Source organism: Platichthys flesus, chromosome 8 (genome assembly GCF_949316205.1).
Source record: "Platichthys flesus chromosome 8, fPlaFle2.1, whole genome shotgun sequence".
NCBI lineage: Eukaryota > Metazoa > Chordata > Actinopteri > Pleuronectiformes > Pleuronectidae > Platichthys > Platichthys flesus.
Window position 1 is genome coordinate 14,303,350 of NC_084952.1, and position 14,580 is coordinate 14,317,929.

Here is a 14,580-nt window from a genome sequence, read left to right on the forward strand (position 1 = left end):
TATTACTATGTTTAATGACAAAAAAATCCTCTCGGTTTTTATCTGACCACGTCCTTTCTCCTTTTAAATGTCAATGGTAAGAACTGATCATCCTGTGCAGGATTGTTTTGCTTCTGTTTCTTTTAATTCTTTGCTTGCTGACCAGCTATTTAATTGAGACTGTGGCTCTTTCTTACAGACCATTCGAGTTGCACTATCCAAAACCAACATTTGTCCTCTCTTCTCTGTTTTGTATCTGGGTTTTTCTTTGAATTTTTATGGAAATGAATGCTGGTTAAGACATTTGAATGTGCCAGAGTGGAAGCTGTTAAATTACACTTCTGAGCTGTGAAGATGCTGTTAAATTTATGATCGCGTTGTTTTAATCACACAGTTACATTATCAGTGATCAACGACAAACAAAAAGAACAGCACATTTACTTTTTGGATTAAAAAAAAGTCAAGGATGAGATATCAAAAAAAATTTAAAAGTAAGACTTTGGAGTTTTGGACAGATACAAATTATAATGCATGAAAAAGAGAAGAGATGTTTAATACTTGAGAATAAAGGATAAATATTCAGAGCAAATGTTTATGTTTAATACTTGTTCACATTCAACATCCCAGACCTTCATGGTGGAAAAGAAAACCTGAAGTCATAAACAGACCTGAGGAGAAAGAGTCAATGCAGATTAAGTTTCAAACAAAATGTTGTAAATCTCAAACGTGCAGCGCAGTGGGTAAATAAAATCATCCTCAAAGAGTTTGAAAGATTCCCAATGAAACTGAATGTCTTCTGTTTTGTTGCCTTGAATCATAAAAGTTTCACTTCTCTGCAGGTTTTGGGAGGATTCGTTTTTTTCCATGCTTTCGTAGACCACTGTTACATCATAAGAAGGTTAAAATGCTCTTAAATAGGAGGAACCACAGCTTTAGGAGGAATGTGCATGTGTCTGAACTCAGCCCATTAAATCAGTCACTCCTTACTAAGTGAGCTCACATCCAAAATGAGATTACTTTGAGGAGCTCCTGTGCTTTACCATAATAGGAATGTACTTCAGGAGAAATACCTGTTTTAGGAGGGGCAATTTTATGTGATTTTCTTATCTACTTATACCTTTTTGGCTTAAACCTTCAGGTTGCCTGTCTGGACACATTATTTACATTGTTAAGTATTTCAAGAACCGCACAGAAGTAACATGAGTAGATCTTATTTCAGTGTTTATTTACACTGGGACATACTGTATATGGCTAGGCATACCTTCAGTTAAGTTTTTCTAATAACCTGTTTATTCTCCGGCCAATAAAGCCTATTTTAAGGGACCTCAAGCTAAACAAAAATACAGTTAATGTTTCTGGCAGAGAAGTAATTGAATTCACGTTGTCCAGTTATTACCCTCCAACAGAGAGGGAAAAACAAATACAAAAGACCAGGGAGGCGCTTCCCCTAAAACCTTCTCCATCTCACAAAGTTGCGCGTAAAATGTGACTGTGGAGTCACTGTTCATGTAATAACGCGTCATCTGCGCTTCATAGACTCGTATTGAAGTATGTCCAGTCAGTGTATGGCAGAGCTGTAAGAGGTGGACAGGCGAGGAGGCAGGGTACGACTGCTGCTGCCCCCCTCACATCTCCTCTGAGCCCACAGGAGAGTGCAGGGAGAGGGACCGCATGGGCATTCCTCCTAAAACAGTGCGCGGAGTTCACCATTTCAAACCACTAATTTGGAAACGCGAGGTTAAACCATGCAGAGCTGCGCCTTATAGACCCAAGTTTATTTATGTTTGGTGAAGCTCTTGCGAGTTGCGGTTCCAAGTCATCTGAAGCCTGCTATGGAGGACCTCTTGAGTCAAAATGAGTCTGAGCACTGACAATGTCACAGCATTTTGGAAAAATAGTTCCTCGTCGGATCTCGACGGGACTCCGGGCTTTTTCTCCCAGGTCAACTCCACCAACGGCTCTGGGGGAAACCACACGGAGCCCAGCGAGGTGCACCTCAGCCGGGCCATCCCGCTCGCTCTGGTGCTCGGGGCTTTCATCGTGTTCGCCATCGCGGGCAACATCCTCGTCATCCTCGCGGTTGTGTGCAACAGGCACCTGCGCACCCCGACGAACTACTTCATCATCAACCTGGCCATCGCGGACCTGCTGCTGGGCACCACGGTGCTGCCGGTGTCCGCCACCCTGGAGATCCTAGACTACTGGGTGTTCGGGAGGATCTTCTGTGACATCTGGGCGGCGGTGGACGTGCTGTGCTGCACCGCGTCCATCATGAGCCTGTGCGTAATATCCATCGACCGGTACATCGGGGTGAGCCACCCGCTGCAGTACCCGGGCATCGTGACGGAGAAGCGGGCTCTGCTGGCCATGCTCGGCGTGTGGGTGCTGTCGGTGGTCATCTCCATTGGTCCTCTGTTCGGCTGGAAGCAGCCGCCGTCGCCGGACGACACGGTGTGCCCCATCACCGAGGAGCCGTTTTACGCGCTCTTCTCCTCGCTCGGCTCCTTTTACATCCCGCTCGTCGTCATACTGGTGATGTACTGTCGCGTGTACATAGTCGCCAAACGAACCACTAAGAACCTGGAGGCAGGTGTAATGCGCGAGAGGATGAACTCCAGCGAGCTGACCCTCAGGATCCACAAGGGGTCCCAGGTGCAGGAGCAGGACCCCGGAGCCTCTTCTGGCCCCGGCAAGGGCCGAGCGCAACAAGCGAGGAGTTCCTTGACGGTGAAACTTCTGAAATTCTCCCGGGAGAAGAAAGCAGCAAAAACTTTGGGAGTTGTGGTCGGCATGTTTACTCTCTGCTGGCTTCCCTTCTTTCTCGCCTTACCCATAGGTAGGTTCCGTGGATCCTCTCTGATTCTTTTATTCTGTCAATAATGAAACTCATTTTTGTCCATTTACGAAAATCTCTTTCCTCACAGCCCACTCCATTAAACAAAACGTCATAATATTCAACTAGTTAAAACGCATCTTGCAAAGAATCTACGATAGTCTGGCTGTCTGTATAGAAGTTAATCTGAGGCAGTGAAAGTCTGCTGCAGGCCTTGTAAATCATATCTATAGCTGTCACTGGGAAAGTCTCCTGGGCAACATTTACTTCTCTGAATTACCACCAAACCTCTGTGTGGGCTTTGATATACTGGAGTGGTCGTTTTATACTGCACGGATAAAAAAAAATTGCAATAGCCATATAGTAGTGCAGCATTCAATATGCTTCAGTTTTTCCCCCGACTTCCCAGTGTCTGTTAATGTAATTAAGTTAGTATGCATCATAGTTTATTACGCAGACTTTAACTTGGATACAATGTGAGATTCTGCAGTGCTGCACCATTTACCCAGTAAATCCAAAACACTGCTGACTGTGTAGTCTCTGAATTCAGGTCCTGTTATAAGGGATAAAACATGTTTTTAAGAGTCTGAGGAAGAATTTTTCTCAAGCTTATCCAAACATTATTAGTGTTATTGTTGCATTAGTCACTGAGGCACAGTTAATCTCTCCCGATGCAACAAACACACTCCTTGTGTGCCAAGTGAGGACATGCCCCCCCCCCCCCCCCCCCCCCTCCCCTGCTCAATTTATCAAGAGCCTGTAGGCAGGGCCGCTTTTGGATTTTTGGGGGCCCTATGCAAAATCTTGTTTAGGGGTGGACACATTTTTTCTTTTCAATGAATACACGCCAGATCTGCATCATATTTAATTTACCTGTAAATGAGACCTTAAATAACATATCATACCCAAGTTTACAAATTTTTCTACGAGTGGTGTTATGATTATTTTAAATCAGCTACACTGGCATAATAAGCTATTGTCACAAATGCTAACAAACTTAAGACATTATATTCCATTTACCTTCTGTAGGACTGAATAAGAATATTCGAAAATCTAATTTGAAGAACTAACCATGCAATATGACAATATTGTTATGTAGGACATGGGATGATAAGGACCATGCTTAATGTTAGCCACATTCTGAGCTGTGAGCCAATAGGAAGCGCAGGTGGGGGGAGTATGTCAGTTGTAGTGACTTCATTTTGACCTTGGAGAAAGCAGATGATAAAAAATGTTGTGGAACATTCAGAGGAAATATGATCCAAATCTATAGTGATTTACCTGATCTATATAGCGTATATATATATTAAGATGCTCAATTTAAAAAAAATAAAAATAATGATGTGAAAGAATATTATAATATATTATATTATCTTGTAATATATAATATAAGATTATATCATATTATATCACATGTGTCTGTGGTAATTAGACCTAGACAGTTTGAAATCCGATCTGGTCAGTCGCTTTCTGTGCAGCACAGGGACATCATGCTAATCCTCCACTGGCCACAGTGGGCAGCACCTGCTCTTCCTCTCTCCTTCCTTTATCTACCCCTTCATCTTGTCCTGTCATTTTCATCTGTGTTGGTGAAGAAAGCAAACACAGGGACAGTGTCATGTGTATTAGCAATAATAAAATTGAACTGCCCCCGCTGGGGTAATCTATAAGAAACACAATACATGTACAATATACAACACATAATTAAAATAAACATACGCTATGGGCTCCTTATTTTAAACAAGCAATTCAAATCTTGTGATAAATTGAGACATAAGGATTAAGTAATTCATCTTTTTCTCCCAAGTTTATCTAACATAGGTTGGATGTAACTGATGTTAGCTCGTTGTGTAGTCATTTTTCATTCGAATGAAACTAGCCAGCATCATGGTGGATAGCATTTGCCTTAAGCTATTAGTCAGATAATGTCTGTACCAAAGTATACTTGTTTTTAGTTTATAACTTTCATAATATACAAACCCCGGGAGAAAAGAGCATGGGCCGGGCACATCGGGGCCCCTCGGCGATCACAGGGCCATATGCACATGGTCAGTCTATGTTAAGCAAGAAACCGGTCTGCTCCTGGTCCAGGCTCCCTGAAGCTAGGAGCAGTGGCTGCAGGGAGTCTGGCAAGTATTCAACACTCCACTGACATGGCTGTTTAGAAACCTGCAGAGAAAATGTTTACCAAAATGGTTGTGCCATGCTGTATTAGGGGGAGGACGTTAAGAAAACATTAAGTCTTTGTTGATAAAGGTTGTACCCAAGGGATAAGTCAACTACATGCATGGCTGCAGTATTTCAAATCATGGTTTTGCCTGATTGCCACAATCCCTTGTGGCACTGGGGGCTGTGACTGCTTGTTTGCATTTATTGTGGAAACATGACTGTGTTGATGCCTCTGGCTTTAAGCTGCAGCTCATCACGTCCTCACATGGACACACACAAACACAGAAGTCCCTGGGGCAGGATCACTATGCAGTGTCACATAGCGAGATTAACTTTCTCAGTAACATACCATGAGCACCCAACATTTGCAATTTTCCGTTTTGTAATTTGCAGAGGTCTCAAGAGAGCAGGGCTTCAGGAGGGAGGGACCTCTCTACATAAGATTAATCAACAAAGTGCCAGGAAATATCCCAAGGTCACATTTCTCTATTCAACCTCTGCTGTAGTATACTGATGCACCATAAACATTATAGCATTTTTTTTTTTGGTGGGTGTGGGGGGGGGGGGGTTGTAACTGGAATCAGAGATGCATTAAGGAAAAGCATGCAAACAGGATCAACAGGGATCTGGGACAATGCAGCTATTGTAAATCCACGATATCACAGCAGACCACTGACACTGCTCTCACACTGAAGCCTCCTCTCAAACGGTTGTTTCTTAGTTGAAGTATGTGCCCCCTGCTCACTGCTGTGACTCATGTCGGAGCTGAGCAGCCTGAGAGGGCAGCAACACTCTCCTCATGTTGCTCCCTCAGCCTCCATTGGCCTTCGCCCACAGATTGGGATTTCCTGCCTCACACTTGTTATTAAGCTGCTACTTCCTCTGCATACTGTCACTAATATGTAATATATGAGGGAGTTTCTGTGCGTGTGCTGGTGGCGGTTGATGTGTTGTGCGTCTGGAGGTGTGATGAACTACTAGTGTGTGTTTATGTGCCTATATGCACGTACGGCTATCTATGTTTTCAGCAATTGTGTCAGTGAGGCTGCAGCTGCTTTTCTCTTTCTGCTGATTTAAAAAAGATTGAAGATTAAAGTGATGCTGCCCCCAAGAGCTACTCACTTGCAGCTTAAATAAATATCTGAACTCTCACCTTCACATAAAACTGATTTTAATTCTATGAATACCTTTCTTTTTGTATATACATTTATTTGTATAAATTGCAAGCATGTGGCCACAGTATGAGCGATTCTCTTTCAGGTTTTCGAGTCATCATGTCTCCTTTTACGCCTTTAATTTGGAGCAAAGAAAGATATACAGACCCCATGACTATAAACACTACATCAATGATTTTAAGTTAGTGTTGGTACTTGGAGACAAATAGCAGCCCAAAAACACACACACACAAACAAACACACACACACACACACACAGCATGTCCAGCTTGACTTATTTTGTCAATCTAGGCGATACAACTAAACCATAACTAAATTCATAAAACATTCACATTATGAAAAATGGCACCATTAACACCGGACGAATGCAGACAGTGGATAAAACAGGCTTTTTAAGAAGCGGATACTTTCCAGGTCATTAAAGCAACCAAACACTTTTAAAAACCTCTCAAACTGCATCAAGCAGATCTCTATTAATCTATTTTAGTACATTAAGCAGTAAGCTGGTGGATATAAAATATACCAAAACACTGTTAATGTCAAAATCCTTTGTAGATGTCCCTGTAAATATCACAATAGTGGACTGTGTTCTGACAGAGCAGCTAAAATTAGTTAAAGCACACAGAGGTTTATTCAAAATTCTTGCGCAGACTATAAGATGTCCAAACATGCATTTTGTGTTTGTGTGGTAACCTGATATTGACAATGTGAAATGTTTGTATTCGGTCTATAGTGCAGTCAAATTAGTAACTTAGGCTGTTTTCCAACATGAGCTCTGAGAACTGGGCCAGATATTTTCTGGAATTTGTATTTGACATGTGTGGAACGCAGCAGCAGATTGTCTGGGTCAGACGCATTCACAGGAACAGGAAAATGTCCGGAACGTTCAGGAAAGGGCTGGCGTCTGGGTTGAGCATGCAGGAGGACGGACATGTCATATAAATTCCACAGTGAATATCACGTGTTTTTTTTAAAGCACATCAACCCCGGCGCAGAATCATATCACCAAAAGCTCTCGAATCGTATTGTCTTCCCACGTTCCCGTCGGCGTCAGAATCTTCGTGTCTGGTGCCTTTTTTTCATCCTGAGATATTTATAGTCTTTTTGTTCTGTTTTGTTCAGTTTTGCTCCAATCGCGTGTTAGAACATCTTCACTCTTACTCGCTCGCCTTGACATTTTCCTGCTGTATTCTCACATGGGCTCACTTAGTCATTTTCCGGACATTCTACAAGGAGAGAAAAGTTCCGCAATACGTCATGATCAATTGTCTTCACATACAGCCGCTCTGGATGATTTCAGAGCTTAGTGCATGTCTGCAAGCAACTTTATCAAGGATCACTGGAACAGGCAATTGAGGAATAGTCTGAATAAAAGGGGGTACACAACAAACCAATATTCCTCTTTAAGAAGGTGGAACCAGTCTGTGTTTGTCATTGAAAGATAGTCAACCTTTAAGTTATTGTATTTTCCGTCATTCTCATCTCCTTACTCAACCAAAAGGAAATCATTAGTGCTCAGGGGGATGCAGCATGTTATTTCATTGCACACATTTTCCCGCAGCTCTTTAACACCCAGCACAGTCACTAATGTCCTGTGAAGGGCTTACATTTAGAAACTCGTGCAGGCAGTGAGCTCAAATGTGAGAGAAACCAACACTTGGAGGTGTTAACCAATTGTTTCCATGTACGTGTTTTCTGGATGAGATGCTGCGACTGTGTGAATGTGTGCTTGCCGTGTGTGTATGGTGAACTTTTATTTTGTGGTTGCCACGAGCTGGTCGGCCCTTGTGCTCCGGGGGCAATTGAAATAGTTTTTGAAGGGGGGAAATAATGAGAGTGCTAAGTGTCAAAGCGATGGAAGACAGAGTAAGTGGCAGAGCTGAGCTCGAGGGACCACAGGGCAGCGGGGTGAGCGCCAGGGACCCTGCAACGTCAACCCAATTCCCCTAAAAATAGCTTCATGCTATGGTTTCATTGAAAGCAATCTGCAAGGGTAATAACACCTCTGTCCTTTTAGATCAAGACATATTAATCATATTTATGGCTCTGTTATGAAACAGGTTGTGTGTGTGTGTGGTACAGGTTTTACTCATGTTGTGGGGACATCAATCTGTTTATACAGTCACATTATGGAGACTTGTCTTCCTCGTGGGGACAAAAAGCAAGAGTATATAGCATATATAATTAAATGCTAAGATGATGACATGTCTTAAGATAAGGTAAAGGTTTAGGTTTAGGTTTAGGTTTAGGTTTAGGTTAAGGCTAAGGCTAAGGCTTAGGCTAAGGCTAAGGCTAAGGCTAAATTAATGGTTACAGTAAGGGTAAGTAGTTACTATAGTTTTTAGTGTCCAGTATATCAAAGTATGTCAATTTAATGTCCTCATGGAGAAACGACTGTGTGCATGGTGTGCTTTTGTGTGTGTGTGTGTGTGTGTGTGTGTGTGTGTATTTGTGTGTGTGTGTATGTGTGTGTGTATTTGTGTGTGTTTGTGTGTGTGTGTGCTCGGTCCATGGCACAAAATAGGTATCGCTTCTTCCAACAGTGACAATAACAGGATGCCTTGCTTAGTTAAGATGTTCCTGCGTTCGACTGTGAGATTTGCGTGTGTGCGGTGTGTACGTGTGTGTGTGTGCGTGTGAGTTTGCGTCCTCAGGAAGGAGGCACAAACATTTATCCTAGCAGAAGTGGTGAGACCACCAATAATAACTCTCCCACCGCTATCTCCACACCTTTGTCTTTCAGCCGAGACCCTTGCATCCGCGGTTGTTTATACCATGCCCTTTCAACATAAACAATCTTCAAGTGACAAAAATGGAGCGCATTCACACAGGACCAAAACATACAAACATGTGCCATATCTGTCGACAGGGAGATGTTGTCAATCCGATTTCCTTCTCTTTCATCTGGTGTTGGTGTAGAAAACAGGCACATTTTGTTCTGTGTAGGGGTCTCCAGCTGTTCAGGGACCTTTCCTGGGAGCCAGGTAGAGCAACACTGCTGTTTTTGTTGTAGAAGATGCTGAATGCCATGTTATAGACAGACAGACAGACAGACAGACAGACAGACAGACAGACAGACAGACAGACAGACAGACAGACAGACAGACAGATAGATAGATAGATAGATAGATAGATAGATAGAACGATAAATGTGCATTGTCCTTTCACCACCAAACTTCTTTCTCATGATCAGAGTCCAAGCCTGAACAGCTCTATGTATCAATATTTCCTCAGGGTCATAGCGCCACCTATTGATCAGTGTGAAAATGAAGTTGTAACATTGTCCAATTTATACAAAATTGCTCAAGCTACATCAGAGCCCCTACTTGAACAGATCTATTAGTCTGTATGTTATAATACTGTTTGTGCCACCTACTGGCAACAGGAAATAAGCTTTGTTTTACAACTATCTTTAAATTTACATAAAATGTTCACAGTGTGATTGGCAATTGATAGCGGTGACCGTAATGAGCAATTAGCAGGCAAGTTACTTTCACTGCCGCCACACTGTTTAGAGGCAGCAACTACATTTGTGAAGCAACAGCTTCCTCTGCATAGGAAATAGTGTGCTTGATGTGTAATTTGTGGCAAATCTTGAAACCGTCTTTTGCATTTTTAAGTATTTCATTTATAAAATAATTAAAAGATTAATCTGTATTTCATGTTGAGTTCAGCTTCTGTTTGTATAGTGTTTTTGCTAAGTTTTAATAGAATAAGACACAAGAAAAATTATGGTAATTTATAATGAAGTTATTATTGTTTTCTACCACTTACTGCCACAACAGGCAGGCAGACAAAGAGTGAGTCGAGAATGATCAAGCTTAAGTCATACATTTATGTAATCACATTAAAGAGGCGCTCCAGAAGAGAAAATAAGATGAGGCTAGAGCCACACACACACACATACACACACTCACACACAGAGAAACAGACACACAAACACACACAGCTGTATCTCTTTCATTTAGGAGCCACTAAGTCAACTGAACGTGTATTTTGTCATGTTGTCGCACAACCACTTTCATTGAGGTTAACCAAGTGACTAAAGCAGTGTTTGTGTGTGTGTGTGTGTTGTCTCTGTACCATAACTATTAAATATCTTCTTTGATGTTTTCAATGGGAGTTTTTCCCTATCTTTATTCATGAGCGTGGTCTTGCAGTTTGAGAGCTTGGCATTCACGCCCTGATTTTTTGATGTTTTCACTAAGAACCCTGCACTTGCACTCAGATAGCAGCTGCATGTGCTTAGAACAGCTCCACTTGTACTCAAACTGTATGCTTGCACTCAGATGTTTTGTTGCTCGGATAGATTTCCATGCAGATTTTTTCTCTGCTCTCAGATTTGTTTTCTTCTGCTCTTGTCCAAATTCTCAAACCAGTAAGACACCTGTTGACACCTGATGTAGTCCCCCTAGTTTCCCACGAGTTTAAGCACATGCAGAGCAAATCTAAGCACAAACAGGGGTTTGAGTGCAAGCGCAGGGCTGTGAGTGAAAACCTCACAAAATCTTAACTTAAAATCATTAATGCGCTGCTCTCAAACTGAAAGACATTACTCTTACACACAGATAGGGAAAACCCTCATAAGTTGTTGGTATACAGACAAGCTTTGTTTTGTGGCATCAAGCAGAAACAGTGTTAGTTTTATATTTTATTTTTCACTAATAACATGGAAGCAATCCCCGTCCCTGTCTGCAACATTTCCCCCCAAGGCTATGACTGAAACGATGCACATTGGCCCGCTTAAGATAAATGTTAAAGCTTGGGATCTGATTTTCATGAAGAGGGGCGGCATCTGTGAACCCATAATAGCATACAAGAGAAATCCTGAGATTACGGAGCATCCTCAATCGCTTCAGTATTTTAATTTAAGAATGTGGGTTGGTGTCAAGAATCAAACTTCAACTTAAATCTGCCCACGCACACAAACACAGAGTCCTTTTTTCTTTGATTCTTTTATTCTTCCACAATAATATCAAACTTGGTTATTAATCCCCTTTATCCTCAGGTCTCTCCCTCTTACCTCATTAGCCTGTTAGGTATTCTTCCTCTATTTCAGCTCGGCAACAGGAAAACGCCCCACACGGACGGATTCATGCAATAAGGGACTAACCTGTTTTTAGATACTTTGCAGTGTTGTTATTTATTGTCTCTAACTCCTTATCTGAAACCATATGCACACACAACTTCAGCTGTGTAGCGGTCTACTTGTTTTTTGCACCAACATCCATCCATCTCATTCAAATGAACCGTGAAAGGGCAGCTACAGATGCTTTTTGACAAGGAGGCACTTTATCTGCTAATGAAGATGCTCACAATGTCTCTGCTGTAATGATAAACGATGTGTGGAGACCACATTCCCCTCTGGCCATTTATTCTGTTGCTTCATGTCACTGTGGTACTGTTACTCTTGATAAATGCTGCCACCTACTGGATATAATCAATCACAGACAGGCTCGATAGGCTGCACTTAAATAACACTGCCCTGATGAAGCACGTTGTATACAGATTATTCATCTATGTCATTTTAACGTTTTAAGTATTTCCAACACTATATAACCATTTTCAGCGTTATGCAAGTGGCAATGATTTTCTCATCAAACCCTTGGCATCAGAGTAGACAAGCATATTTCTCCAAATGTTGAAGTATTGCTTTAAATGTTCAGTGTGTGAGTTTTTGGTGAAATTATCTGTTGGCAGAAATTAACTTTAAAATAATCCTAGTGATGTTTTCACTAGTGTTTTTCATCTAAATCGCATAAATTGCTGTTTTCTCAACCCTAGAATCGGCCCTTTATTTTTAAATACTTTATATTTAGATCTTGAGCGGGCCCTCTCTTCAGAGGCCATCATGTTTTTTAAAGTAGTCCAGACCCGACAAACTAAACACCTTTTGATTTTTTATGACAACTAAAGGTTTCCACAGGTTCTCTTTAATGTTTGGCAGGGGAGAATGTGGTGATGGATATTCAGCTGCAACATGCACCTTCACCACTAGATGTCACTAAATTCTACCCGCTGAACCTTTACGGAGTTCATTTGAGTTGTCACAAAGCTGGACAATAACCTTTGAATCAATGTTTCCCCTCTCCCCACTGTCCTTTCTCCAGGGTCTTTTAATGTGAACCTGCGCCCACCTGAGGTCCTCTTCAAAGTCATCTTCTGGTTGGGCTACTTCAACAGCTGCCTGAACCCCATCATCTACCCCTACTACAGTCGTGAGTTCAAGCTGGCTTTCATTCGCATCCTGAGGTGCCAGTTTCATCAGCGCAAACATCCCGGCTGGAGAGCCTATAACTACCGCTCCTCCAACATCAGCTCCTCTGGAAACTCACGCAAAGGCTCAGCTGACCACAATTCCAGCTGCTTGAATGGCAGCCAGCGCACTCTGCCATCCTCTGCCAGTCCGAGCCCCAGCCACCTGAGCAAAGGGCTGCCGCCTTGCCCAGAGGGGGAGACACTGTATATCTGGGGGGAGACCACCCCAACTCCCTCCACGCCTAATCTGCTGCCCGGCAGCGCCACAGACCACCAGCAGAGAGCACTGAGGGCGGAGGTCAGAGGAGGAAAAAGAGACGAGGAGACCACCGGTGGTTTTTTCTCTTTCTCCTTTGTGAAGAACCGAGACAAGAGGGGGCTGAACCAGGACAGCTCCGTGCCGGAGGACAAGGTGTAACTGTCGGGCCTCACTGAGCTGTGACTTTCTCCTACTGTGTGGAAGTAGAATTTCACACAGGTTTGCTGCAGTCACTGTATATGGTCCATCCGTCAGTGGATTTTCTTTATCATTAGTGGTCAATGTAAGGTGAAGATGACTTAGTATTGACTATGCTGCTATGTCACAGATATTTGTCTTTTCTATTTTACTGTATCTGCGGTTGACATATGGGTTTCTTTCAATGGACAGTAAGAAATTAAAGACAGATCATCAAAACCACTGTTGGGACTGGAGAGACAGCGGTGCATGCAATTTGATTTAACAACAACGTCATCCAAAAGAAAAAGGACAAAATTCCAGAAAAGAACTGTAACACAACTTTCTCAGTTCTGTTAAAAGAATGGACATGACAAAAACGAAAAACTGACGTGATGAGACCAATGATGACCTTTGCCGTCCAGTAACTTGATATCTTTGTGGTATGTTGTGGAAATAAAGTATAACCTGGTTTATCTGTTGTGCGCACAATCATCAGACGTCATCGTATTTGTAAATTTGATTCACAAAACGTTCTGAATATCAGTATTGGGAATGTGATTGATATGTAAATAAATTTAAATATGACTGTATCTCAAACTCTTAATCTCTCTTTATACTTTGTGGATGTAAAAAAAAACAAAACAAAATTTATTCCCATAGGTGATTCATTGCATTTTTTTATGTATAGCAACCAATCACAAAATAGATGATCTCACGTTAGACAGTAAAATGGAGACGTTACTAAAAAACTCAATATTTCCTGGAAAAACTGGAAGAAACCCCTATAGCAGCACCAAGATCAATACTTTTATCAGATCATATTTTACACAAGAAAACTATATGTCAGACACCCACACGGAAATTAAAAATGAAGGATCAGTGAACCGTCCTCCTCTGTGGAACATAAAACCTGTCTGATCCCCCACTGGGATGTAAAAGCTTCCAGGTTACTGGTCAGGCTGTAGATGGCGTGTTCTCTTTTAACGTGAGTTGCTACCAAGCCTTTAAAACACTTCACCACATCAGTCCAGCCTACCCCCAACATATGGTTCTTCCTGCTCTTCCAGGTGGCCAGTTTAGCAATGCCATTCAGGAAGTTAACCAGGACGAGTGTTTCTTTTTTTGTATTTAGGCCCAAAAACAAACAAAGGGAGAGAAAAATTCTCCCCATGAGCCTCCACCCACTGCTGCAGTTGTCTAAATAAACCCTCTAGTCGAGGACAAGTCACCACTAGGTGTTCTAGAGTCTCCCTGTCACCACAGAAAGCACATCCCTCCCCACCTCTGTGTTTGTTTGTCGCTAAAGCTCCATGTATAATCCTCCACTTGAGGTCACCCACCCGTTTTTCAACAAGAGGTTTATACAAGACCCTCCACCTGCCTTCAGGGGTGCAGCCTGCAGCAAATTCCTTAGTCCACCTCATCTCCTTGACTCCAGCCAGAGAGCGAAGGTTCAGCACCTTCACACAGCTGACATAAAGCTGCTTCTTCCCAGAAGAGCTGAAACTACCCAGCACCGGGGTTCTGAAGGAAAGAAGCAGTCCACTCTCCTCTTGCCACCCGTCAGCAGCAGGGCTGACGATCAGAGAGGGAAACAAATGACACTCACAGTCATCATCCCATTGGTCAGCTAGAGTATGGTTTTCAGCACTGCATCACTTCCTCCACAATCCTCTCCAGCACTCTGGAGGACCTGATGTTTGTGCCATCGCAGAGTGTTTCCATTG

General features: G+C 42.5%; 1 protein-coding gene across 1 annotated transcript; it reads left to right on the forward strand.

Annotated features, from left to right (window-relative positions):
* The first annotated feature begins 1,522 nt into the window (after positions 1-1,522).
* On the forward strand, positions 1,523-13,443 carry LOC133959290 (alpha-1A adrenergic receptor-like). The gene is made up of 2 exons (XM_062394408.1): positions 1,523-2,815; positions 12,267-13,443. Exons 1-2 carry the CDS (start codon positions 1,834-1,836, stop codon positions 12,830-12,832), a joined length of 1,548 nt encoding a protein of 515 aa, XP_062250392.1. The 5' UTR covers positions 1,523-1,833; the 3' UTR covers positions 12,833-13,443.
* Positions 13,444-14,580: the final 1,137 nt, after the last annotated feature.